The sequence below is a fragment of the Scyliorhinus torazame genome, chromosome 3 (genome assembly GCF_047496885.1).
Source record: "Scyliorhinus torazame isolate Kashiwa2021f chromosome 3, sScyTor2.1, whole genome shotgun sequence".
NCBI lineage: Eukaryota > Metazoa > Chordata > Chondrichthyes > Carcharhiniformes > Scyliorhinidae > Scyliorhinus > Scyliorhinus torazame.
Genome location: NC_092709.1, coordinates 207747179 through 207775125, shown reverse-complemented (window position 1 = coordinate 207775125; position 27947 = coordinate 207747179). Strand labels below are relative to the sequence as shown.

General features: G+C 43.2%; 1 protein-coding gene across 1 annotated transcript in view; it reads left to right on the top strand.

Annotated features, from left to right (window-relative positions):
* The window catches only part of aasdh (aminoadipate-semialdehyde dehydrogenase), a 55622-nt gene that overhangs the window by 1471 nt on the left and 26204 nt on the right, over window positions 1–27947 (top strand). The window contains exons 2-6 of the mRNA XM_072496817.1: window positions 4365–4485; window positions 8833–9176; window positions 12792–12984; window positions 24512–24756; window positions 26982–27088. Coding sequence (XP_072352918.1) covers window positions 4365–4485; window positions 8833–9176; window positions 12792–12984; window positions 24512–24756; window positions 26982–27088 — 1010 coding nt within the window. The remainder of the gene's footprint in view (window positions 1–4364; window positions 4486–8832; window positions 9177–12791; window positions 12985–24511; window positions 24757–26981; window positions 27089–27947) is intronic.

Below are 27947 nucleotides of genomic sequence, written 5' to 3'. Positions count from 1 at the left end.
ATGCAAAGGGGAGGAAGTGATGCATTGCTCACATTAAGCCTTGGTCAGGAATCATCTGGTCTTGGAGAGTGTGTAGTGCAGACTCATCAAGATTAAACTGAGGCTTTAAAGTTGTTAATTATGAGGACCGGTTTTATGTACTTGGAGTGTGTCCTTTGGATCAGAAAGCTGAAGGTAATATAATTTAGGCTGAGTTTTTTGCGTCATCCCCCACCGGATCCCGGGCCGATCCAGACGTAGCCGCTGACTGAGGAAGCGAGGGAAACGTGGCGGTCTGCAGGTGAGACTTAAACATCACGGTTTCAAGTCTCCTCTCCCCAGCATGCTAGAGTCACCGACTAATGTCATGGACTCTCGTCGGTTGTGGCAAGGCTTAAACATCTTAACGGGCTACAAAGTGAAGCAGAATAGAATTTCCGGTAGCAGCGCACCCCTCCCCGAAGAACTCAATGCATTCTATGCACGATTCGAGCAGGAAACCATCAAACCGTTGTCAATTGTCCCAGCAGCCTTGGACACACCCACACCTACCGTCACAGTTTCGGAAGCCAGATCGGCCTTCTTGAAAGTGAATCCTCGGCAAGTGAGGAGTCCTGACAGGGTCCCTGGTCGTGCACTCAGATGCTGCGCGGACCAGCTGGCAAATGTGTTCGCAAATATCTTAAACCTCTCCCTACTCCATTCCGAGGTCCCCACCTGTTTCAAGAAGACCACCATCATACCGGTGCCAAAGAAGAACCAGGCAATGTGCCTCAACGACTATCATTTGGTGGTCTTGACATCAATCATGAAGTGCTTGAAGAGGTTGGTCATGAGGCACATCAACTCCATACTTCCAGAGTGCCTAGATCCACTGCAATATGCATACCGCTACAACCGATCCACAGCAGACGTCATCTCCATGGCCCTACATAATTTCTGGTGCATCTCGACAACAAGGGTTCCTACAGCAGACTCCTATTCATTGACTACAGCTCTACCTTCAACATCATAATCTCAGCCAAGCTCTCATCAAAGCTCCAAAACCTAGGCCTTAGCTCCTCACTCTTCAGCTGGATCCACGACTTTCTGACCCATAGACCACAATCAGTAAGGATAAACAACAACACCTCCTCCATGATAGTCCTCAGTACTGGGGCCCCACAAGGCTGTGTACTTAGCCGTTACTATATTCCCTACACACACACACACACTCACGACTGTGTGGCAAAATTTGTCTCCAACTCCATCTACAAGTTTGCTGTCCACACAACCATAGTGGGTCGGATCTCGAACAAGAATGAGTCAGAATACAGGAGGGAGATAGAGAACCTAGTGGAGTGGTGTAACGACAACAATCTCTCCCTCAATGTCAGTAAAACTAAAGAACTGGTCTTGACTTCAGGAAACAAATTATCGTACACGCCCCTGTGCATCAATGGTGCCAAGGTGGAGATGGATGACAGCTTCAGATTCCTAGGGGTACACATCACCAACCATCTGTCCTGGTCCACCAACGTCAACGCTACGACCATGAAAGTATAACAGCGTCTATACTTCCTCAGGAATTTAAGGAAATTCAGCATGTCAGCATTGACTCTTCCCAACTTTTACAGATACACCGTAGAAAATATCCTGTCTGGCTGCATCACAGCCTGGTATGGCAACTGCTCGATACAAGACTAAGGATCTACAGGGAGTCGTGATCACAGTCTAGTACATCACACGAACCCGCCTCCCATCCATTGACTCTGTCTACACCTTGGGAAAGCGGGCAGCATAATAATAGACCCCTCCCACCCGGCTTATTCACTCTTCCAACTTCTTCCATCAGGAGATACAAAAGTTTGAGAACACGCATTAAGGGGAGATTCAGAAACAGCTTCTTCCCCATTGTTACTAGACTCCTAAAAGACCCTCTTATGGACTAATCTGATCTCTTCACACATCTTCCTACTGAGTGCTACACTCGGTATGCTTCACTTGATGCCTGTGTCCATGTATTTACATTGTGCATTTATGTTTGCCCTATGTTTTTTTTCATGTATGGAATGGTCTGCCTAGACTGTGCAGAACAATACTTTTCACAGTACCTCGGTACACTTGACAATAAACAAATCCAAAAACACGGTATGTGCACAGTTCGACTGTGTTACTCTTTTAAGTCATTGAGAGCTACAGAGCAGGCAGAGGCCAAGACCAAAGATGGTACCACACAAGTCATCACAGTCGTGTTTTAGGTGAATTGGTACATCTCACTGGCCTTGTTGTTTCCCTATTTTTGACAGGCTTTCTCTGTAATTTAGTTAGTTCATTCCATTTACAAATTTCAAAAGTGGTAGGGAAGTGCTGCTGATTTTAAGCGCTCATTTCCATGTAGCACACAACTGCCTCAAGGAAGGGTGAAGCCCATCAAGTTTAAATAACGTGTAAAAGACCATTGCTACTTGGAAATGCAACGTGTGCTGAGTCCATTGCAAGAAATGACTAACGTCGCCTCATCTTGTGAACAAATAAAACCTCTTTTATTTCCAGACAGAGCAGCACAGTAGCATAGTGGTTAGCACAGTTGCTTCACAGCTCCAGGTTCGATTCCGGGCTGGGTCACTGTCTGTGGAGTCTGCACGCTCTCCCCGTGTCTGCGTGGGTTTCCTCCGGGTGCTCCGGTTTCCTGCCACAGTCCAAAGATGTGGATTAGCTGGATTGGCCATGCTAAATTGCTCTTGGTGTCCAAAAAAAATGTTAAGTGGGGGATACTGGGTTACGGGCATAGGGTAGATACATGGGCTTCAGTAGGATGCTCTTTGTAAGGGCTGGTGCAGACTCGATGGGCCGAATGGCCTCCTGCTGCATTGTAAATTCTATGATTCTAAGGGCAGATGGTGACATCATTGACGCATGTGCAGAGGGCACTCGTGTCTTTGTGATGTCATTAGATTTCTGTGCAGGTGCGAACTAGTGCGTATGTGTACCACTTAGCAGGAGACATGGGCCGGGATTCTCTGAGCCTGGGTCGGAGAATCGGCGGTGACGATGGAAATTCCCACCATGCCGCTCCGACGCCGGAACGCGATTCACTGGCGACCGGAGAATCTGTCCCAGTCGACCAGACAAGTTCCCGCAGAGTTCCTCCTGCGTTGTTCCAATCTGGTACCACCCAGCGGGAGCTCGGACCCGCAGCCGTGGTGGCAGTCCTGGTGGGGGGGCGGAGGGGATCAGACTCCTGGGGGGTGGGGGTGGGGGGGGCTGCACGACGGCCTGGCCCGTGAATGGTACTACCGATCGGCGGGCGTGTGCGATCTGGAGGGGGCCTACCTTCTTCCCCGTGGGCCTGTTGTGTGACTCCGCCATGTTGCGCGGCGCCGGCGTGGAAACAGCCACCACGTGCATGCGTGGACCTGTGGCAGCAGTGCAGGGCCGCGTATCGGCGCCGGAGCAGCGTGCAGCATTCGGGCGCAATGCTGGCCCCCTGTGGGCCACTGAATCGCTGGGCCAAGAGGCCCGTTGACGCCGGCGTCAACACTTGGCCGGGATTTTGGAGAATCCCAGCCATGGTGTATAATTTACATATTTTAAACTTGATAAATATATGAAAGCTATTTCCTCTGGTGAGGGAGTCTCTAATCTTAAATCCCTCATTCCTGGCACTTGGTTGGTAAATCTATGAGCCTTGTCAAAGCCCTGGATATCTTTCATGAAGTGTGGCCCACAGAATTGGACACGCAAGCTGACACATGACAAATAATGTATGAAGATTTAGCTACAACATCTTTGCTTTTGTACTCTGTCTCAGTTGTAAAGCCAACGATTCAGTATGCGTTTTCGATGGCCTCATCAACTTGTGTCACCAGCTCCCAAGGTTTGTTTGTGTGAACCCCAAGAGTGGGTACACCCATTAAATTTGCACCATTTAATTTATATTCCCTCTCTTAATTTTTCCTTCCAAAACGCATTACTGCATTTTTCTGCACTATAGTTGTTCTGCCACGTGTCTGCTCATTTCAGCAGTCTGAATATGCATTGAAGGCTGCACATACTCATCTCACTGTAGAATACATTTCCAAGCTTGTCATTTTCTAACATTATGCCATTTAAATCTAAATCCAGATTGGCCCCAATGTGTACTCCTTTCCAATCTACTAAGAAACTTTTCACCCCTAATCCTTACTGTCTATCTCTTTCCAATTTTGTTTCCATGCTGCCACTGCATTTTTAATCCCATGGGCTTCATCATCTTAAGTGTATGGAGGAAAAAAACATTTAAATAATAAAGATCACAGGAAGAGTAGGCGAGTTCTATTTTCTGCTTTCTATTTATAGAAGCATAATTGGTGATTTTTACTTCGGAAATAATATTTTGTATTACTGTTTCTGTACACTTTCAGAATTCTTCAAATTGGGGCTGCTTTTTGCCCAATTGATCCAGAAGGTTCACCTCGCTTATCAGCATATTTTATTCGAATGTGTAAATTGAAGTATGTTCTTATTCAGGCAGATATGATACAGGTGAGTTACTGAGCTGTAAACAGATATGAACAAATAACATTCATTTAAAAAGTACAAGCTTGGCATATTGTTATAAATGTCCCTATATTTTTATGTTAATAGATATTGCACTGACTCCATTTTTTCAGTTTAAAAATACATTAATTAAAATATTTAATTATTAGGTGCAATAATGTTTGTATAGTAAATTAAGCTCATAACAGTTTGATTTTTTTATTTGCAGCCGATCAAACCCGCTCTATTTGGAGTCCAGGAATATTTATTTTATTGTGGACTTCCCCTTCCCTTTCACCAGTTGATTCCTACACCTGTGAAAGATCAAACAATGCTAATATCGCTAAGTAACCGCTCCTGCCGCTGGCAAATATTGATGCAACTTCCTTTCAAACATGTTTGTCGACTCTGAAGATGAGATTCAGTTCAAGTTGTACAAAAAAAATTGCTCAATTTTCTTTGATGAGGAGAAACTATTTTCTCCAGTTCCGAAGTGGTTTATATTCGACTCGAAACATTAACTTTGTTTCTTTCTGGGGCGGCACATGGTGCAGTGGTTAGCACTGGGACTATGGCGCTGAGGACCCGAGTTTGAATCCCGGCCCTGGGTCACTGTCCATGAGGAGTTTGCACATTCTCCCCGTGTCTGCGGGGTTTCATCCCCATAACCCAAAGATGTGCAGGATAGGTGGATTGGACACGTTAAATTGCCCCTTAATTGGGAAAAAAAAATTATTGGGTACTCTAAATTTATTTAAAAACTTTGTTTCATTCTCTACAGACGTTGCCAGACCTGCTGAGTATTTCCAGCACTTTCTGTTTTTATACCATGTCTTGTAGTTGGAGAGACTAAAAATGGGTCATATGTTTAAAATTCTCACTAAGAAGAGAAGGGAGATTAGAAGAAATGCCTACATAGGAGACATTTCATTACATAGGGCTGTTGGAAAATGGAATACTTTGGCACAGAGAATGGTTGAGACATTGTATCTATCAAGTGAAAATGGGATAAATGTTTCATGCAGAGCAAATTACAATTCTGTGGGGAGAAAGTAGAGTAATGGGATAATTTTGGATTGATCTAGGAAAGAACCCACAAAGATCGAGTAAGTTGCAGTCTTCTGTGCTGTAAAGCTCTGTAGTTAATTCATTTTCTTTATTGATGCATTTTACTCCGTAATCCTACTTATTTCAGGACATGATCAACTTTTAAAAAAATGTATTCACAGGATGTGTACATTGCTGACAAGGCCAGCATTTATTGCTCATACCCATTTGGTCTTAATAGTATTCTCTTGTCAGGCCACTTCAGAAGGCGGTTAAACGTCAATCATATTACTGTATGCTTGGGAGTCACAAATGTGCCAGACGAGACGAGGACAGCAAGTTTCCTTCCCTAAAAGGGCATTAGTGAGCCAAATGCGTTTTTTTGACAATCCACACTAGATCCATAGTCACTGTTACTGATAATAACTTATTACATTCTTTTAATTAATTAAATTTCACTTCCCAATCTGTCATGACTCACATTTCAAAATCATTTGTTCAAGCCCCTAGAGTATCATCATGCTAATGTACCCTTGATCGACATGCACTCAGTTCTTTCACTTTTTTACCTTCTGTGAGTAAATTTTTTTCATCGAATAATAGAATGGTTATAGCATGGAAGGAAGTCATTCAGCCTATTGTGTCAAGGCTGGCTCTGTTACAGAGAAATTCAGCTAGTTCCACTCTCCCACTTAGACCATAAGAAATAGGAACAGGAGTAGGCCATTCAGCCCTTAGAGCCTGCTCCGTCATTTAATAAGCTCATGGCTGATGTAATATTCACTAAATCCACTTTCCTGCCTTCTCTCGGTAACTCTTAACTCCCCGATTGAGTAGGGCAGCACGGTGGCGCAATGGGTTAGCCCTGCAGCCTCACGGCACCGAAGTCCCAGGTTCGATCCCGGCTCTGGGTCACTGTCTGTGTGGAGTTTGCACATTCTCCCCGTGTTTGCGTGGGTTTCACCCCCACAACCCAAAGATGTGCAGGTTAGGCGGATTGGCCACGCTAAATTGCCCCTTAATTAGAAAAAATTAAGTGGGTATACTAAACTTATTTTTAAAAACTCCCCGATTGAGTAAAAATCGAGCATTATCAGCCTTGAAAATGCTTAGGGACTCGGCCTTCACAGCTCTCTGGGGTAAAGAATTCCAAAGATTCACCACTTTTTGAGAAATTCATCCTCATATCCACCTTAAATGAGCACTCCCTTATTCTGCAACTATGCCCTCTGGTGCTACACTCTTCCCTGAGTGGAAACATTCTCGCAATATTCGCCCTGTCTAATCCCCCTAAGAACCAATATCACCTCATTCCTCCGAAATCCAAGGAGTACAGTTTATAATCTTTTTTCATATGGCAGTCCCGCCATACCTGAGATCACCCTAGTAAACTTCTGTACTGCCTCCAGCGATAATATATCTTACCTTAGATAAGGGGATTAAACTGATCACAGTATTCAAAATGTGGCCTCACTAGTACCTTATACAGTTGCAGCAACGCCTTATACAGTTGCAGCAACGTTTACTTTAATATCCCAGCCGTTTGAAATAAAAGTCAGTATTCCATTTGCCTTCCCATGATCTTCTGAACCTGTATGCTAGCTTTCTGGGTCTCGTGAACGGGTATTCTCCCCCCTCCCCCTCCCCTTCCAAGTCCCTTTGTGCTACAGCTTCCTGCAGTCTCTTTCTAAGTAATAATTTGTTTCCTCATTCTTCTAAAAATGAGCAATTTCACATTTTCCCACACTGAATTCCATTTGCCAATTTTTATACCAACTCGCTTAACCTAGTTAGGTCTGTGTTCATTCGAGCTCAGAAGAGCTCAAGGCTGTGAAACATAAGATTCTGTGGGTACTTGACAGGATTGGTGCTGAAAGGATGTTTCATAAAAACCTAATTCCAGATTTGTATTGAATTTAAAGTTTCTCCATCATGGTGAGATTCGAACCCAGGTCCCCCAGCATTGGCCTGGGTCTCTGGAGTACTGGCACGGTGACAATATCACTAAGTGCCGCCTCCCCTCATTGTTCCCTGTAGCCCTGAAATTTTTTCTCTTAAGATATTATCCAATTCCCTTTTGAAAGCATAATTGAATCTTCCACCACCAGCCTCTCAGACTGTGCTTTCCAGAGCCCTCATGATTCCGAGCACCTTTATTGAGTATCCTCTCAACTTTCTCTTAAAAAGAACAGCTCCAGCTTCACCAATCTTAAGTCTCCCGCAACCATTCTTGTAAATCCTTTCTGGACCCCCTCTATTACCATCATATCCGTTCTCAAGTTTTTTAAAATGTATTCTTTCATGGGATGCGGGCATCACCAGCAAGGCCAGCTTTGGTTGTCCATCGCTTATTGTCCTTGAACTGAGTGGTTTGCTAGACCAGTGTGGGGCCCAGAATTGGATGCAATACTCAATTTGAGGCTGAGTCACAGTAGTGCAAAGGCTCATCATAACTTCCTTACTTTTGTATTCTCCGTCTCTATTTATAAATTCCAAGATCCTGTATGCCTTATTAACTGCTTTTTCAACCTGCCCTACCACCTTCAACGATTTGTACTCAATTTGCATCCTTTATTATATATTGCATCTCCTCGTTCTTCTTACCATAATGTACTACTTCACACATCTGTGCATTAAATTTTGTCTACCACATGTCTGTTCATTCCATCAGTCTGTCCGTGTCTTCTTGAAGTCTGCCACTGTCCTTCTTATAGTTTTTAATGCTTCCAGGTTTTGTGTTGTCGTATGTTTTGAAATTGTGCTCTGCACATGCAAACACATGTTATTAATATAAATTGAGCAAATACCAACCCACTATATACTTTTCTCCCGTCTGAAAACAATAATTCACCACTACTCTGTGTTGCCTCTCACTTGGTAACCAAGCTGCCACTGCCTATTTTATTCCATAGGCTTCAACTTTACTGAGAAATCTATTATGTGACACTTTGTCAAATGCTTACTTGGCTGTAAAACATTTTGTAATGTCCTAAGATTGTGAAAGGCACCATACAAATGCAAGTTTTCTTTCTTTGTGCATTGGGAAAACCTTCAGTGAATGGTAAAATTGTGCCAGTGTAAGAAGAGCTCCGATCAAGAGCTAAAATCAACTCAACTGGAGAGGATCTTGGTAGCTATTCTTATCTTCACATCAGCTGTAATTATTCATGAACATTTCCCAGTCTTTGTTCTTCTTCAACCATATATGCTCTGCATTGGTGTAATAATCATGGACTTTTAACTTTTGAAGGGTACTAATATTTACAAATTAATAAATAAATGATTTGTTGTAATTTTACATTTCAGAAATTCAGGACCTCTCTGTCAACCTGGTTGCACATTGAAGTTGAATATGATGTTACAGTGCTAAACATAGTGCTTGTGAAGATTCAATGGCAGGTGACTAATATGGATTACCTACCTTCTGAGCCCAGAAATGAAAACAATATAACTTCCAGTAAAATAGGTGGTTTAAGAGAAGGCAGATTGGAAGCTGCTGAAGAAGATAACAAAAATAATGCACCTATAAATGTGGATTGTCAGAGGCATGGGTTTATGGCATATATTTTACAAACATCGGGTACTACAGGAACTCCAAAAATTGTTCGAGTCCCACATCAGTGTATTGTTCCTAACATACTACATCTGAAGTAAGTTTAATTCCAAGTGATTATTGGCAAACTGTGAATTACATGTGTATTAATGTCCATATTTCATAGCTGTTAATTCTTGTTGCAGTTATAAAGACTGCAATGTGACTTAAATCACATTGCATTGTGTTCTGAAAAATGCATTGGTGAAAGAAAGGGTGCTGCCAGGCAGTTACCACGTGGCACATATTAAATCTGATGGGTAATATGAGAGACCACTCCACCATGAGTCCATTACAGACGCTGATGGAATTCATTGCTTTTAGAGAATATATTGGATTAGTTTCTTCAGGTTGTTGTGAATTTGTGAAATCTATTTTAAGATAAGACTGGTTTGTATTTGAGCTGAATTCACTTGCATGTCAAAAGCAAAAAATAGGAAGCATTGTGGAGGATAGAAATAAAAACAGAATATACTGGAAATACACAGCCGGTCTGGGAGCATCTGTGGATGGAGAAAACAGTGTTACTGTTTACCTGTCCTTAGCAACAAATAAGGCTTGGCTGTGACCCCAGAAATAAAAGCATCAGCTCAATCTTGGGTTCTGTTTTGGCAACTGAAATATAATTATTGACTTTGCTTGACTGACATTGTTAATTGGTTATAATTTATTTCTGTGATCTCTTTTGTCAATGTCTCAGTATTTAGTTGGACAAGATTAGGAAGTGTGAAATGTTTGAAGCCTGTTATTGATACTTAAATAGTCTGTCTGAGTCACACTTTTATAGGGTTGCAGGAACCACGGTTTTGATTTATGAGTGAGTATTTTTCTCTCAGCAGTTCCACGCTTACCATTGTTCTCTTATAGCTCATTAGTAATGTATAAAGTGCATTGACATGGAATGTACATGATTTAGCATTGGGTAGGGATGGAGAGTATAAAAATAATCTTTATTAGTATCACAAGTAGGCTTGCATTAACACTGCAATGAAGTTACTGTGAAAAGCCCCTAGTTGCCACATCCCGGTGCCTGTTCGGGTACACTGAGGGAGAATTCAGAATGTCCAAATTACCTAACAGCACGTCTTTCAGGACTTGTGGGAGGAAACCGAAGCACCCGGAGGAAACCCACGCAGACACGGGGAGAACGTGCAGACTCCGCACAGAAGTGACCCAAGCCGGGAATCGAACCTGGGTCCCTGCAGCTATGAAGCAACATTGCTAACCACTGTGTGACCGTGCTGCCCCCTGTGCTACCATGCAGGAGCTATAGGAGTTGGTGGAGTCATGAGTTGGCACTGAGTTGGAATGGAGGAGGCATGAGGGATATGGGTAAGAGTGTTGGAGCTTTCAAAAGGATCCCTCATCAGGGTGGCTCGGTGGTGCAGTGGTTAGCACTGCTGCCTACGGCATTGAGGACCTGGGTTTGATTCCGGCCCCAGATCACTGTCTGCGTGGTTTTCACCCCCATAACCCAAAGATGTGCATGTTAGGTGAATTGGCCACACTAAATTGCCCCTTAATTGGGAAAAACAAATAATTGAGTGCTCTAAATTTATTTTTAAAATGGATCCCTCATCCAGACTGTGGTTCATGCCCCCTCTGAGGAGTTGTGAACCATGACTCATAGAGACACTTGCCCAATGTCACAAAAATTGCAGAGGGAGTGCTCGGAGATACCTATCTCTTCCCCCACCCACCCACAATGGAACCATCCATGTTGGAAGTGCATGGTGTAGGCTTGCTACCCACACTTCTATCACGCACCAGCGAAAATTGAGACAATATGGATGGGGTGGGAATCCTGAAATCGTGTCCTGCCCATTGTTTTTAAATGGCTCCAGAGTTGTCTAGACCTCCCCTCAAATCCAGGCACTGAAGTCAGTGTGGAGGAGAGAAGGGGTGTTCTTTTCCCAACAGGCTCCATTGTCAGAGGGAAAACTCAGGTATTAGTATGGTAATGCACATCCATCTCCAAATCTGAGGGCTTCTTACGATTGAATGTAGTTCTTAATAGGACAAGAAAATAACCTCAAACATCATTTCTGCAAAGTGAGTAGGAGAGAGGGTACAGGATTGGGACTGTAAAGAAAACATCTAGAACTAACATCAGGATACAATTCTTTACACAGCAAGTGGCCAGCAGGTTGAATGAATTATTTAGAAGGATGGTTGAGTTCAACACACTGGACTTAAAGAACAACTAAATGTTGTAACAGTCAGTCAACACCAGTTACTTACCACACTGATGGAGACAAACTAATGTCTCTGACATATTCAAAAAAGGGCATAGAGTCAGTTAGAAAATTACAAACCTGTATCTCTCACTAGTGTCTTTTGTAAATTGCTTGAACATTTTGTTCATTCTCATCTCATGAAGCACTTTGAAGCTTACACAATAACCTGGTAGATAATCAACATGGTTTTCGATCAAAAAGATCCACCAGAACATAGGTTTTACAGACTGTAGATGACCTAGCTCCAAGTCTCGAAAGAGATGAAACTACTCGCATGACAATATTAGATTTCTCAAAAGCCTTTGGCAAACTTCCTCATGAAAAGTTCTTGTCAAAACTTTGTTGGGAAACATTATTAAAATGGATCCGGCACTTCCTTACCAAAGAAGTCAAAGCGTTAAATGTGATGGTGAATCATCCAACTGGAGATGTCCTCTCCCAAATGCCCGAGGGAACTGTGTTGAGACCTTCTTCACGTACTTAAATTACATTCCCAACAAATTTAAACAAAAAACAGGGCGCGACTATTTACAGATGACTGCATGGTTTACGCATCATGGAAAACTCAAGATTATACAAATTTACTGTAAGATGATCTTCTGGAATTGCAAAAAGGCAGAACCAATGGGGATCACATTCAGTGTCAGGCAATGCTATGCCATGTGCATTGCCAACAGCAATAATCAACCAACAGAAAGCTTTAGATTTCATAATCAAATTGTCCGGCAGGACAACCATACTTGGGTTTCATCTTAAAAACAGTCCTCATAGGGATTCCACATTCAGCAGATAACATCCAAAACAAACAGCCCCCTTGGAATCTGAGGAGAAATAGTCATAGTCCCATCACTTGAAAATCATCAAGATGCACCTTTTACATTATTTCCATTTGTATATATCCATTATCAGGACTACCATTTCAACAGATCATGCCTGGTTTAGCTAGAGATACCCTTAGAAATGTTGGCAGAATATGGATGTTAGTCTGTGATGCCGACGCAACTGAAGCAGAAGCTGATCAGCTTGGTAATCTGGAAGGATGAGCACTCATGGGTTGAAGGTTTTTTTTCATTTGCCCTATTTTGTAATCTTATAATTATATCCTCAATTAGATTGCTAACTTTAAATGAGCTCTGGCCTTAGCTAGACCTTTACTTTAGCTCCAGCCACGATTTAAGAGTTAAATGGTTGGTGGGCACCGAGTGAGACTAGATTTGAAAAAGCGTTTTGGTGTATTCACAATGTTCCGTTACTAATATATTCATCCTTTTTCTGCCACTCTACAAAAGAAAATCACTTCTGATCATATTTCATACAGGCAACATTCATTGACGACACTGCATATTAAAATACCCTCAGACCACAAGCTTAAAAGTACTTAATTGTTGCTATTTTACTTTCTGTTTTTTCACTTAACGCTTCTTTTTGTTTTGCAGGTCCATCTTCAAGGTTTCATCACATGATGTAATTTTTATGGCTTCTCCTCTGACTTTTGACCCCTCAGTTGTTGAAATGTTTGTTGCACTGTGTAGTGGAGCTACGCTACTCATTGTCCCCCCAGTCCTTAAGATGATGCCAAAGAGACTAGCCAAGCTGCTTTTTAAACATCATAAAGTTTCTGTTATGCAGGTATGGTGGTATTGATCAACTTCAAAATTTGCACCTTGTATATTTTATGGAACATGAGTTATCAATTTATTTCTTTACAAACGTGGTAGTGTTGAATTTTATATCTTGAGCTATGGCTTTGTAGAACAGAAAGGGGCAGCACGGTGGCGCAGTGGGTTAGCGCTGCCGTCTCACAACGGCGAGGTCCCAGGTTCGATCCCGGCTCTGGGTCACTGTCCGTGTGGAGTTTGCACATTCTCCCTGTGTTTGCCTGGGTTTCGCCCCCCACAACCCAAAGATGTGCAGGCTAGGTGGATTGGCCACTAAATTGGAAAAAATGAATTGGGTACTCCAAATTTATTTGTGGGCAGCACGGTAGTATAGTGGTTAGCACAATGGCTTCACAGCGCCAGGGTCCCAGGTTCGATTCCCGGCTTGGGTCACTGTCTGTGCGGAGTCTGCACGTTCTCCCCATGTCTGCGTGGGTTTCCTCCGGGTGCTCCGGTTTCCTCCCACAGTCCAAAGATGTGCAGGGGTAGGTGGATTGGCCATGATAAATTGCCCTCAGTGTCCAAAAAAATAAGGTAAGGTGAGGTTGCGGGGATAGGAGGAAGTGTGGGGATAGGGTGGGGGTGTGGGCTTAGGTGGGGTGCTCTTTCCAAGGGCTGATGCAGACTCGATGGACCGAATGGCCTCCTGCACTGTAAATTCTGTGAATTCTGTGATAGCAGAATTTTAACAGTTGATGAATGCGCATACCCAGTATGAAACGGAGCCATAGGGCCAGACTTTCACGGAGTTGGGAAGACTCCACGGACCTTTGGGACCCGATTCAGAAAACCCACCCCCATTTACTGTCAAAACCATTTTTACTGGTAGAGGAAATGGAGTTGGGCTGTGATACGCACACGTGCAGATCACAAATCTGCCAGAACATTTATAAATCGCCATGATGTGGAGATGCCGGCGTTAAGCCATCCCCTATGGACAAGCTCTCCGTATACACAGGATCTGCTCAGACGAGGAGGAGCGTAACAGACATCTACAGACGTTGAAAGATGCCCTTGTACGAACGGGATATGGCGCTCGACTCATCGTTCGACAGTTCCAATACGCCACAGCAAAAAACCGCACCGACCTCCTCAGAAGACAAACATGGGACACAACCGACAGAATACACTTCGTCATCCAGTACTTTCCCGGAGCGGAGGAACTACGACATCTTCTTCACAGCCTTCAACACGTCATCGATGAAGATGAACATCTTGCCAAGGTCATCCCCACACCCCCACTACTTGCCTTCAAACAACCGCGCAACCTCAAACAAACCATTGTTTGCAACAAACTACTCAGCTTTCAGAACAGTGATCACGACACCACACAACCCTGCCATGGCAATCTCTGCAAGACGTGCCAGATCATCAACATGGATACCACCATTACACGTGAGAACACCACCCACCAGGTACGTGGTACATACTCGTGCGACTCGGCCAATGTTGTCTACCTCATACGCTGCAGGAAAGGATGTCCCGAAGCGTGGTACATTGGCGAGACCATGCAGACGCTGCGACAACGAATGGACGGACATCGTGCGACAATCACCAGGCAGGAATGTTCCCTTCCAGTCGGGGAACACTTCAGATGTCAAGGGAATTCAGCCTCTGATCTCCGGGTAAGCGTTCTCCAAAGCGGCCTTCAGGACGCGCGACAACGCAGAATCGCCGAGCAGAAGCTTACAGCCAAGTTCCGCACACATGAATGCGGCCTCAACCGGGACCTGGGATTCATGTCGCATTACATTCATCCCCCACCATCTGGCTTGCGAAAACCTACCAACTGTCCTGGCTTGACACAATTCACACCTCTTTAACCTGGGGTTACCCCATCTCTGGATCTGTAAAGATTTAATCACCTGCTAATGCTCGTATTCCAAGCATTGTCTGGCACCTTTGAATCTGTCTATATATATGTTTCTGGAACATACCTCTTCATTCACCTGAGGAAGGAGCAGCGCTCCGAAAGCTAGTGACATCGAAACAAACCTGTTGGACTTTAACCTGGTGTTGTAAAACTTCTTACTGATTTATAAATAGTGCAGAGTTTAAATAGATGCATTTTCCGTAGCAGAAAATAACAATGCACAGCTTTACAATGGTGACTTTATGGACAAGTTCTAACAGCTTCTTGAATGCCTCCTAAAAGGTGTTTTCCTTGTGCAGAACTCAGCAAAGTTAAATTTTGAAGACAGGTGTTTAACTTCACAGAGGTTTGTGGTAGACCATGGCGGTGGATGAGTTGGGGCTTTGAAGGTCATATTTGTGTGCCCTTCGGGATCATTCCATTATTCCTTGCCTCAGGTAGCCAAGTGGAGTCAGGACAGACTGTCAGGCTCATTGGCTAAGATTATGCAGCGAAGTAAGGATGTGAAAACAAATGGGTATGGCACAATCCCATATATGTGTGGTAGAGGAATGGCAATGGCATCAGAAGTGGGTATGTTCGCTGATGATTACACAATGTTCAGCACCATTCGCGACTCTTCAGATACTGAACTGAAGCAGTTCATGTCCATATGCAGCAAGACCTGGACAACATTCAGGCTTGGACTGATAAGTGAGAAATAACATTCGCACCACACAAGTGCCAGACAATGACCATCTCCAACAAAAGAAAATCTAACCAGGTGAATAACAGGTAAGCTCTTTCTTTCTTTTTCTTTTTTTATCTAGAGGGGATGGCAGGGAAGGTAGTGCAATGTTCCTCCTGCAGAATGTTTGAGGTGAGTGACGCCGTCAGAGTCCCTGCTGATTTCATCTGTGGGAAGTGCACCCATCTCCAGCTCCTCAGAAACTGCGATAGGGAACTGGAGCTGGAGCTGGATGAACTTCGGTTCATTCGGGAGGCAGAGGTGGTCATAGATAGAAGCTACAGGGATGCAGTTACTCCGAAGAATAAAGATAGATGCGTGATGGTGAGAGGGCCTGGGAGGAAGCAGTCAGTACAGGGATCCCCTGTGGTCGCTCCCCTTAGTAACAAGTAACCGCTTTGGAAACTGTTGGTTGGGGGGGGGGCGACGACTTACCAGGGGTAAGCCATGGGGTACAGGTCTCTGGCACAGAGTCTGTCCCTGTTGCTCAGAAGGGAAGGGGGTAGAGGAGTGGAGCATTAGTCATTGGAGACTCCATAGTTAGGGGGATAGATAAGAGATTCTGTGGGAACGAGAGAGATTCGCGGTTGGTGTGTTGCCTCCCAGGTGCCAGGGTCCGTGATGTCTCGGATCGTGTTTTCGGGATCCTTAAGAGGGAGGGGGAGCAGCCCCAAGTCGTAGTCCACATAGGTACCAACGACATAGGTAGGAAAAGGGATAGGGATGTAAGGCAGGAATTCAGGGAACTAGGGTGGAAACTTAGATGTAGGACAAACACTTTGTTACCCGTGCTAGCGAGACGAGGAATAGGGAGAGAGAGGAGTTGAACACGTGGCTACAGGGATGGTGCAGGAGGGAGAGTTTCAGATTTCTGCATAATTGGGGCTCATTCTGGGGTCGGTGGGACCTCTACAAACGGGATGGTCTACACCTGGACCAGAGGAGTACCAATATCCTGGGGGGGAAATTTGCTAATGCTCTTCGGGAGGGTTTAAACTAGTCCAGCAGGGGCTTGGGAACCTGAATTGTAGCTCCAGTATACAGGAGGTTGAGAGTAGTGAGGTTGTGAGTAAGGTTTCAAAGTTGCAGGAGTGTATCGGCAGGCAGGAAGATGGTTTAAAGTGTCTTCTTCAATGCCAGGAGCATCCGGAATAAGGTGGGTGAACTTGCGGCATGGGTTGGTACCTGGGACTTCGATGTTGTGGCCATTTCGGAGACCTGGATAGAGCAGGGGCAGGAATAGTTGTTGCAGGTGCCGGGGTTTAGATATTTCAGTAAGCTCAGGGAAGGTGGTAAAAGAGGGGGAGGGGTGGCATTGTTAGTCAAGGACAGTATTACGGTGGCAGAAAGGACGTTTGATGAGGATTCATCTACTGAGGTAGTATAGGCTGAGGTTAGAAACAGGAAAGGAGAGGTCACTCTGTTAGGGGTTTTCTATAGGCCCCCGAAAAGTTCCAGAGATGTAGAGGAAAGGATTGCAAAGATGATTCTGGATAGGAGAGAAAGCACCAGGATAGTTGTTATGGGGGACTTTAATTTTCCAAATATTGACTGGAAACGCTATAGTTCGAGTACTTTAGATGGGTCCGTTTTTGTCCAATGTGTGCAGGAGGGTTTCCTGACACAGTATGTAGATAGGCCAACGAGAGGCGAGGCCATACTGGATTTGGTACTGGGTAATGAACCAGGACAGGTGTTAGATTTGGAGGTAGGTGAGCACTTTGGTGATAGTGACCACAATTCGATTACGTTTACTTTAGTGATGGAAAGGGATAGGTATATACCGCAGTGCAAGAGTTATATCTGGGGGAAAGGCAATTATGATGTGATGAGGCAAGACTTAGGATGCATCGGATGGAGAGGAAAACTGCAGGGGATGGGCACAATGGAAATGTGGAGCAAGTGGTCGAGCAATGGAACCATGGTTTACTAATGCAGTCGAAACACCTGTCAAGAGGAAGAAGGAGGCTTCTGTAAAGATGAGACATGAAGGTTCAGTTAGGGCGCTCGAGAGTCACAAGTTAGCTAGGAAGGACCTACAGAGAGTTAAGAAGAGCCAGGAGGGGACATGAGAAGTCTTTGGCAGGTAGGATCAAGGATAACCCTAAAGCTTTCTATAGATATGTCAGGAATAAATGAATGACTAGGGTAAGAGTAGGGCAGTCAAGGACAGTAGTGGGAAGTTGTGCGTGGAGTCCGAGGAGATAGGAGAGGTGCTAAATGATTATTCTTTGTCAGTATTCACACAGGAAAAAGACAATGTTGTCAAGGAGAGTACTGAGATTCAGGCTACTAGACTAGAAGGGCTTGAGGTTCATAAGGAGGAGGTGTTAGCAATTCTGGAAAGTGTGAAAATAGATGAGTCCCCTGGGCTGGATGGGATTTATCCTAGGATTCTCTGGGAAGCTAGGGAGGAGATTGCTGAGCCTTTGGCTTTGATCTTTAAGTCATCTTTGTCTACAGGAAAGTGCCAGAAGACTGGAGGATAGCAAATGTTGTCCCCTTGTTCAAGAAGGGGAGTAGAGACAACCCCGGTAACTATAGACCAGTGAGCCTTACTTCTGTTGTGGGCAAAGTCTTGGAAAGGTTTATAAGAGATGGGATGTATAATCATCTGGAAAGGAATAATTTAATTAGAGATAGTCAACACGATTTTGTGAAGGGTAGGTCGTGCCTCACAAACCTTATTGAGTTCTTTGAGAAGGTGACCAAACAGGTGGATGAGGGTAAAGCAGTTGATGTGGTGTATATGGATTTCAGTAAAGCGTTTGTTAAGGTTCCCCACGGTAGGCTACTGCAGAAAATACGGAGGCATGGGATTCAGGGTGATTTAGCAGTTTGGATCAGAAATTGGCTAGCTGGAAGAAGACAAAGGGTGGTGGTTGATGGGAAATGTTCAGACTGGAGTCCAGTTACTAGTGGTGTACCACAAGGATCTGTTTTGGGGCCACTGCTGTTTGTCATTTTTATAAATGACCTGGAGGAGGGTGTAGAAGGATGGGTGAGTAAATTTGCAGATGACACTAAAATCGGTGGAGTTGTGGACAGTGCGGAAGGATGTTACAAGTTACAGAGGGACATAGATAAGCTGCAGCGCTGGGCTGAGAGGAAAGGCTGAGGGACTTGAGGCAGTTTTCGTTAGAGAGAAGAAGGTTAAGAGGTGACTTAATTGAGGCATACAAGATGATCAGAGGATTGGATTGGGTGGACAGTGAGAGCCTTTTTTCTCACATGGTGATGTCTAGCACGAGGTAACATAGCTTTAAATTGAGGGGAGATAGATATTAGACAGAGGTAGGTTCTTTACTCAGAGAGTAGTAAGGGCGTTGAGTGCCCTGCCTGCAACAGTCGTGGACTCGCCAACACTAAGGGCATTCAAATGGTCATTGGATAGACATATGGACGATTTGGGATTAGTGTAGATGAGCTTTAGAGTGGTTTCGCAGGTCGGCGCAACATCGAGGGCCGAAGGGCTTGTACTGCGCTGTAATGTTCTATGTTCTATCCCTTAACATTCAATGGCATTACCACGCTGAAATCCCTCCTGTCAACATCCAGCCTTATAAATGCTGTGGCTATAAGAGCAAGTCAGAGACCAGGAATTCTGCAGTGAAATACTTGCCTAATTTCCCAAAGCCTGTCCACAATTTATAAGGCACAAGTCAAGACTTTGATGGATTACTCTCCACTTGCCAGGATGAGTGCAGCCCCAGCAGCATGTATGAAGCATAAAACCATCCAGGACAAAGTAGGCAACTTGATTGGCACCCCATCTTCCACCTTAAACATTCACTTCCTCTGCCATTAACGCACAGTGGCAGCAGTGTGTAATCTACAAGATGCACTGCACCAACCCGCCAAGGCTTCTTTGACAGAACCTTCCAAACCCGCAACCTCTTTCACTTAGTAGGACAAGAGCAGCAGCTTAAGGGGGACACGAAAGTCCTTCTTTTGATTTCCTTTTGTTTGCAATTATTTTAATATTTTTGGACCATGGATCAATGTTCGGAATGTGCCTTTAAGCAATGGACTCACGGTAGAGCAGCCTGCTAGTCAGGACAGTGTGTTTCAGGAGTTGAATTTGGAGAGGAGAAAACATCGTTTGGGTGGAGCGAATCTCAAGGACAATGTTCTGGCTGACAACAGTCAGTGAATGGTTCTTGTGTGATGCTTCTGAGAGAACTGGGCAGAAGTGATTCAACCTTGAAAGAAGAGGGAACTCTCACTCTCTCTCTCTGTTTTATATAGTCCATACTCGTGACCCTGTTATAGGAGAGGTAAATACCAAGTCTGCCCCCAATCGGTACAATATTCACCTGTTGTCCATCACAGGAACATCTTTGTACTTCTGCCAAACAACCTGCCTTTCCAGAGTGCTGCAGGTTGTAGAACTGCTTACGACACAAGATTCAGACACCTGAAGCGCTCACGGTGGCGGCAATCTTCTACCATGCTCGCTTGGTTCCAATGGAAGTATTCCTCCTTTCTCTTGGATATGTGATATCTCTTCTTCTCTGCATATCTTTGACTCGAATCTGCAGATCCTAGTCACGGATGCAGGGCGTTATCCATCCCATGCCTTCTGCGACATTCTGGCAGGAAAATATAGAAAGTATGTGTCCTTCAAGCTTAGTTTGTTGCAACACACACCATGTCCATTCGCATGCAGGAACCCGATTCTCTAGTTAAGCACAAACCAATATGTGTCAAGGTGATGCCATCTCTGTGGTTGAGCCAGCATTAAGTTACTACTGTGTGCTCCTTCAATCCACAAGATCAGAAGGCAGCATTGATTTCTATATTTCCTTTTGGAAAGCCCATGATGAGCCATCTCTCCCAATGTGAGTAACCAGTTTGCCAACAATTATAGTTCTTACTCATTTGTGAAAGACATCCACTTCCATGAACCTGCAACACTCCACCTGTGCAGAAACTGTTTCCAGGAGAGGACGTTTTATCGTGCATATGAGACATGTTCCATGTTCCACCCTCCTAGTCATTAGGACCCGTGATTCCGCATTGACTTCTCTTCTGGGATCAGTGGACCCAACTATTCCAGATGTGTCCCCCAGGAACAAAGATCATGCAATTCAGTGGGCCTTTTTATCAAGGCGAGTCGAAGGATTTCCCGACTCAAAAACATGGCTGTGAAAATCCGGCCTCTGGAGATTACGATGATTTTGGTGAATGTGAGCGAATGCTATGTGTGGACCTGAGAGCTTTCATGCTTCTGAGCTGAGGAGAGGGAAAACTGTCAATCAAGATTTGTTGCTTGGATTGTCACCCTAAAAGCCATGCAAGGCAATGTGGTCTTGTGGTATTATGTGGTCAGAAAAACATCTGGAAAATAACCTATCAATTATTCTCTTACTAAATATCTATCCAATTCCCTCAAAAATATCACCTTTATCAACTTTCACTGTCTCTGAGTAACCTGGTTCTACATATTCAGTAAATTTGAAGTAAAATAATTTGGACCTGTTTCAGAGTTTGATTACATTTCACATTGTCTTTACATCTTGATATTTTGCACAATTCAGAAAGCTATGCGTTGAAACTTGTCTTGTGATGTGTAGACGTTCCCAGCTTTTATAGCCTCTCCTAGAAGGTCAAGTGCCTTCCCTGCACCCTTATCCACTATTGCTCTGTATAATCTCAGAATCACTACCTGGAAGCTGTGACCTATCCTATACTATACATCCCAAGAATATTGTTTGCGTTCATTACTATTTTTACACAACAATCTGATGGTTTCAGTGGTCCATCCAGCAGTATCCCTGGATTCTTCTCTTGTATTGTGTCCTGCACACATTATTAATTTAGTTTATATTCCCCTGCCTAATCCCTTTTTGTAAATTAATTTATCTTTTAATCCATGTTAAGTAATATTTTCCATTGGTATTGGGGTGTGGACTGAATTTGGCTTCGCTGTGATGCCCACACCAAATCATAGAATCTCTACAATGCAAAAGGAGGCCATTCGGCCTATCGGGTCTGCACTGACCCTTTGAAAGATAACCCTACCAAGGCCCTTTCATCATCAGGACTTTTTTCATTTCAGCAGCTGAATATTTCATTGTCAGATTAACTAATAATTGGCTATTTGTACCAATCATGATTATTTGCCTCACAAACATGATTTTGCCAGCGCTGCACATCAGAACTATGATCCTGTAAATGTGACCATTAGGGTGGACAAGGGTGAACCAGCAGATGTTGTATATCTGGACTTTCAAAGGCTTTTAACAAGGTCCCACACAAGAGATTAATGACCAAATGTAATGCTCATGGTATTGGTAATGTATTGACGTGGATAGAGAAAAGGTTGGCAGACAGGAAGCAGAGAGTGGGAATAAACAGGTCCTTTTTCGGAGTGGCAGGCAGTGACTAGTGGGGTACTGCAGGGTTCAGTGCTGGGACCCCAGCTGTTCACAATATATATTCATGATTTGGACAAAGGTATTGCAAGCAATATCTCCAAATTTGCAGATGACACTAAGCTGGATGGCAGTGTGTGCTGTGAGGAGGATGCAAATAGGCTGCAGGGCGACTTGGAAAGCTGATGAGTAGGAAAATACTTGACAAATGCAATATAATGTGGGTACATGTGAGGTTATCCACTTTAGTGGCAAAAACAGGAAAGCAGATTATTATCTGAATAGTGGCAGTTTAGGAAAAGGGGAAGTACAACAAAACCTGAGTGGACCAGTCGCTGAAGGTTGGCATGCAGGTACAGCAGGCGGTGAGGAAAGCTAATGGCATGTTGGCTTTTATAGCAAGAGGATTTAAATATAGGAGTAGGGATGTCTTGCTGCAGTTATACAGGGCCTTGGTGAGGCCACACCTTGAGTATTGTGTGCAGTTTCGGTCTCCTAGTTTGAGGAAGGACCTTCTTGCTGTTGAAGGTGTCCAGCAAATGTTCACCAGACTTATACCCGGGATGGCAGGACTGACATGAAGAAGGACTGGATCGACTGGGCTTGTACTCACTGGAGTTTAGAAGAATGAGAGGGGATCTCATAGAAACATATCAAATCTTGATGCGACTGGACAGGCTAGATGCCGGAAGAATGTTCCCGATGTTGGGGAGTCCAGAACTAGGGGTCACAGCCTAAGAATAAGGGGTAATCCATTCAGGACTGAGATGAGGAAGAACCTCTTCTCTCGGAGAGTTGTGAACCAGTGGAATTCTCTACCACAGAAAACTGTTGGGACCAGTTCGTTGGATACATTCAAGAAGGAGCTGGACGTCACCCTTGCAGCTAAAGGGATCAAGGGTATGGAGAAAAAGCAGGAGTGGGATACTGAATTTGCATGATCATATTGAATGGTGATGCAGACTCGAACGGCCGAATGGCCTATTCCACATTATTGCTATGTTTCTATGTTACAACTGACAATTTGTAATTGTTGATAAACTTTTTGTATCTTGGGAGAAAGGTCCTGATTTTCTGTACCAAATGGAGTCTCACCAGTTCAGGAGTTCTCTTGCATGTGGGAGCCATTTTAATAACGGTTATACCAAGTAGAATCTAGTCAAATAATTTATTTACTGTAATTGCCAAAAGTTTTTATTCAAAAGACATTTATGGAAATCAAGCTTGTCCAACATTTCGCCCAGGGGCCCACATTTGCATATTTTTCTCATTCAAGGAGCCAATGAGCAAATTTGGAAAGATAAGGTTTGGCGCAACAATAAGCTGAATTTCAAACAAAAGTCAAGGTTTGAAGGAAAGAAACAATTGTTGAGGAAAAGTACAGCAATGACATAGCAATATATTTTTAAGTTTAAAAATGGGGAATTACTAAAAAAATGACCCACGTATGAGCAGATCAGTGTATGTAGGTGAGAGAGTACGTTGGTGTGTGGCAGTGAGTGTAAGAAACCCAAGATTGCACGCAAGGCAAACTCATACACACTCCTACCCACATTCTTTCCCTCACTCCCATGTACTCACTGCCACTGTCTCCTCTCCGGGGTATGTAAACTTTGCCCTCGCGAGGTCTGTGTAGCCCTCCACTCCAAGTTGGTTTGCAGGTGCAGAAGGTTATTAAGAAGGCAAATGGAATTTTGTCCTTCCTTGATAAAAGAATGGAGTTTAAAAACAGGGAGGTTATGTTGCAGCTGTATAGGGTGCTGGTGAGGCCACACCTGGAGTATTGTGTACACTTTTGGTCTCGTTACTTGAGAAAGGATGCACTGGCACTGGAGGGTGTGCAGAGCAGATTAACTAGGTTGATTCCAGAGTTGAGAGGACTGGTTTATGAGGAGAGACTGAATAGACTGGGACAATACTCAATTTGGATTTAGAAGAATATGGGGGATGTTATAGAAACATATAAACTTATGAAGGGAATAGATAGAATAGAAGCAGGGAGGTTGTTTCCACTGGCGGGTGAACTAGAATGAGAGGGCATACCCTCAAAATAAGGGAGAGCAGATTTAGGGCTGAGTTGAAATAGCACATTGATACTGTCTCAGATCACACTTGGGGAACTATCACTTGGATGTGAGAGTGTTGCTATAAGTATTGGAACTGGAGCTAAACAGGAGTCTGCACTTTAATAATAATCTTTATTAGATACACTGGAATTCAGAATGTCCAATTCACCTAACAAACACATCTTTCGGGATTTGTGGGAGGAAACCGGAAGAAACCCACGCAGACACGGGAAGAACATGCAGACTCCGCATAGACAGTGACCCAAGCTGGGAGTCGAACCTGGGACCCTGGCGCTGTGAAGCAACAGTGCTAACCACTGCTACCTTGCAGGAAAAGAGGGGAGAAAATTGGGAATCAGAGAAAAATAGTGGTAAAGAGGCAGTGATAAAATACAGGTATAGATCTTTTTGTTGTCAGTCTTTAAATATATGATCGCTAATTTCTTCCCCTTCAGGTCACCCCAACATTGATCAAGCGGTTTGGAACAGAGGTCATGACGTCAGTAGTGCTTTCAGCCAATACTTCACTACGTGTGTTAGCACTAGGTGGAGAAGCATTTCCTTCACTGTGTGTACTCAAAAGCTGGCGGGGAGAAGGAAACAAAACCCAAATTTTCAATCTTTACGGGATTACAGAAGTATCAAGTTGGGCTACGTACTACAACATTCCTGAAGAAACCCTGTGCAGTGCCACTCAGTTGTGAGTCTGTTTAATACCTTATATGAAAAGAAAGCTCGGAATCCCCAAGAGCATGTCACAGTGAATTAATTTATTTCAAAGTGTAGTCACTTTTTTTATACCTGGCACCCACAAAACAGTAATGAGCTGATTAACCTAATGATTAGCTCTATTTGTGTTATTTGAGAGTTAATCATTGGTCAGGTTATTGGGTGCCCTTTTTTTGCTTTCTCAAATTGTAGTGTGATCTTTTATGTCCACTTGAGCAAACAGATGGGACCTTGATGTAACATCTCTTCAAAAAGAGAGCAGCTCCAGTAATACAGCATTCACTCGGTACTGCATTGAAGTCTCAGATGATGTGTTCATATCCTATAACAGTACTTCGACTTGAACCCATGACTGTCTGAATTAGAGGCGAGTGTGCTACCGACAGAGTTGAAATGAGTCATGAGCTTAATTTAACCAATCCGTTTTTTCCATCATTAAAATTGATCAAAAAATGAAATTGGACTAAAATAAAATAAAAAGGAGACTTGATCAGGGCAGCTGTCTGAAGGGGTGTTTTGATATGCGAATTAGCATGTAAATGAGAAAAGCAAATGTTTACCTATGTGACTAGGTGGAAATAATTGGGTATAGAAGAGGTAACTGCAAAGTGGAGAGATGAGGGAGTTGGCACTTGTATGCTAAAAGCCGGGCCCACATGGTGGGTAACATCAAAGGGGAGAGAATGATGTATTCACAGCACAATACTGGAGAAAGATACACAGTAGGTGCAACTACCATCAGAGCCACACTCAGCTGCAAATATAAGTCTCCCCCAAAAACAAGTTATTGCTAAAAGGGCAGCAGTTAAATCCAAAAGTCGAACTGAGAAGATTATGCCATCGCCTAAACTGAATATGTTTTCCCCAAGCGTGGACAAATGACCTGAGGGGGTAATTATCTGCTCGATTTGGCTTATAGAGTTATATAATATTGGATGTTGTTTGGGAACAAGGGACGACTCAGAGTTCAGAACGTAGGTAGTTCAGAGCAAAGACTTCATGTAATACTGTGTATGTGTATAGCCATCAGTGTAATTAAAAAAAAAATTTAAGAGTACCCAATTCATTTTTTCCTATTAAGGGAAATTTAGCGTGGCCAGTCCACCTACCCAGCATATCATTGGGTTGTGGGAGCGAAACACCCACAAACACGGGAAGAATGTGCAAACTCCACACAGACGTGACCCAGAGCCGGGATCGAACCTGGGACCTCGGCGCCGTGAGGCAGCAGTGCTAACCACTGCGCCACCGTGCTGCCCTGCCATCAGTGTAATTAAGTATACTGTTGTGTATTATAGTCCTTCTTGTCGTGTATTTTTCTTTTAAGTTAAAAAATATTCTTTATTAATTGGTCACAAAACGACTGGATGATTCCTCCCTGGTTTACATATATTTTCTCACAGTATACCAAATTGAAAATATACACGACTTGGAACTAATGTTCTAAGTTGCCCTCCTGGGATTTGTGATACCTTCACATTTAACATCAGTGGGATTCTTAACATGTGATACATCCTTTAATGTAATATCGAACATTTTATTGAATCAGAAATTGGTCTAATTCTATTATGAATCATCTAGTATTTGCTGACTGCCAGTATATAATATTGATTTGACAATAAGGGAGAGTTCATGATATATAAATGATGTTAAATTTTGCTTGTTGGGACATCCAAGTATTTTGATAACGGAATATTTTATTGAGGATTTTTATGACATTTATGGAAGGAGGACAATTTCAGCTGGAGACAAGCCCTGAGGTAGGGCTGAAACCATTGCTCGACAAGCAGGGACAGGTTTGTTTAGGGAAAACATCAAGCCCTAAAGTTTCTGCTGAGTTGAATCCTTCTATTCCACCCTTTACCAATTGCAGGGGTCATCACTGCAGTAAGGTTTCTCTCAGAAGTTGGGCCTCTTAATTATATTGGGAACACACAGATGTGATTGTAATTGTATTATCCTCCAAGTTGGAAGTAATTCTAACTATTTTAATACTTGGGTGCAGAATTTAATCATCTTTGTAAACCATTAGTAGTTACCTCTCCATTGTGACTACAGGCATCTGTTATACCTTGGTCTAAACAGCCCAGCATCTAGGTTTTTTTCACAAGGATCAGTAATGTTGGAGAATTTTATAAAAAGTTAACATCTTAACTGTGTTTTGAGAATTAATTGTTACCTCTGTTTGCATTTTAGACATGAAGAACTTGTACCTTTGGGTTTTCCTCTTTGGGGAACTATATTGAATGTTGTAGATAACTCTGGTCAAATAATTCAGGAAGGAGAAGGACAAGTTTTCATAGGTAAATATTTTTCTTGTGTAGTTCTGCAACAAAATAATTCATGTTTGTCCCTGACTTTGCCTTGCTGCAGATCAAAGTTCTTAAATAAAATTCTGCAAAGGACATTAGCCTTCGCAATCATTCTGTTTGATTCTATCTCTGTCTATCTTTTGCCAGTCTTCTCATTCACCTTAAAATGTAATAACTCAGTAAATATTGGTAATTTAAAAATCTTCCAGGAGACATTTTCACATATGTTTCCATCTCAGGTTATTGACTGTTAATGTCCCCATTCAAGTTTATCAAATGCTAGTATTCTTCCATAAGAAATCCCACATTTTCCACTGAGATTAGTAATTCACTGCTTTTGTTTTAGAATTAATATTGGAAGTTAATTTTGCCCTGTTTAACCTTTGGTAACAATAGTTAATATTTCTGAAGTAACAGCCACCAAACTAATAAATGCAATGATAACAGACAATGTTGAAAATACTCAAAGTGACACAGCATCTGTGAGGAGGTTGCAGGTCGAGACACTTCATCAGAGCTGAGGAAAGATAGAAATATAATAGTCTTTGAGAAGGTGGAAAGGAGATTGGTGGGAGAGGAAGAACAAAAGGGAAGGGCTGTGACAGAATTGAATGCAGGAGAAATTAAATAACCAAATGTTTCTTACTATATGCAATGGTTAGTGATGTTAAGCCAACTGCAGAAAGCACAATTTTGTAGCTGCTTGTATTTCAAACATGTACTTGTAAAACTCCGTTCAAAGAAAAGTCTCTGTCTGAATTTGTAACTATAGTCCTGAAGAGGTAACCATCTATTTTCATATTAACAAGGAGGCTACGAAGTAACTTGAAACCTTGAAATGCAGCAAGTG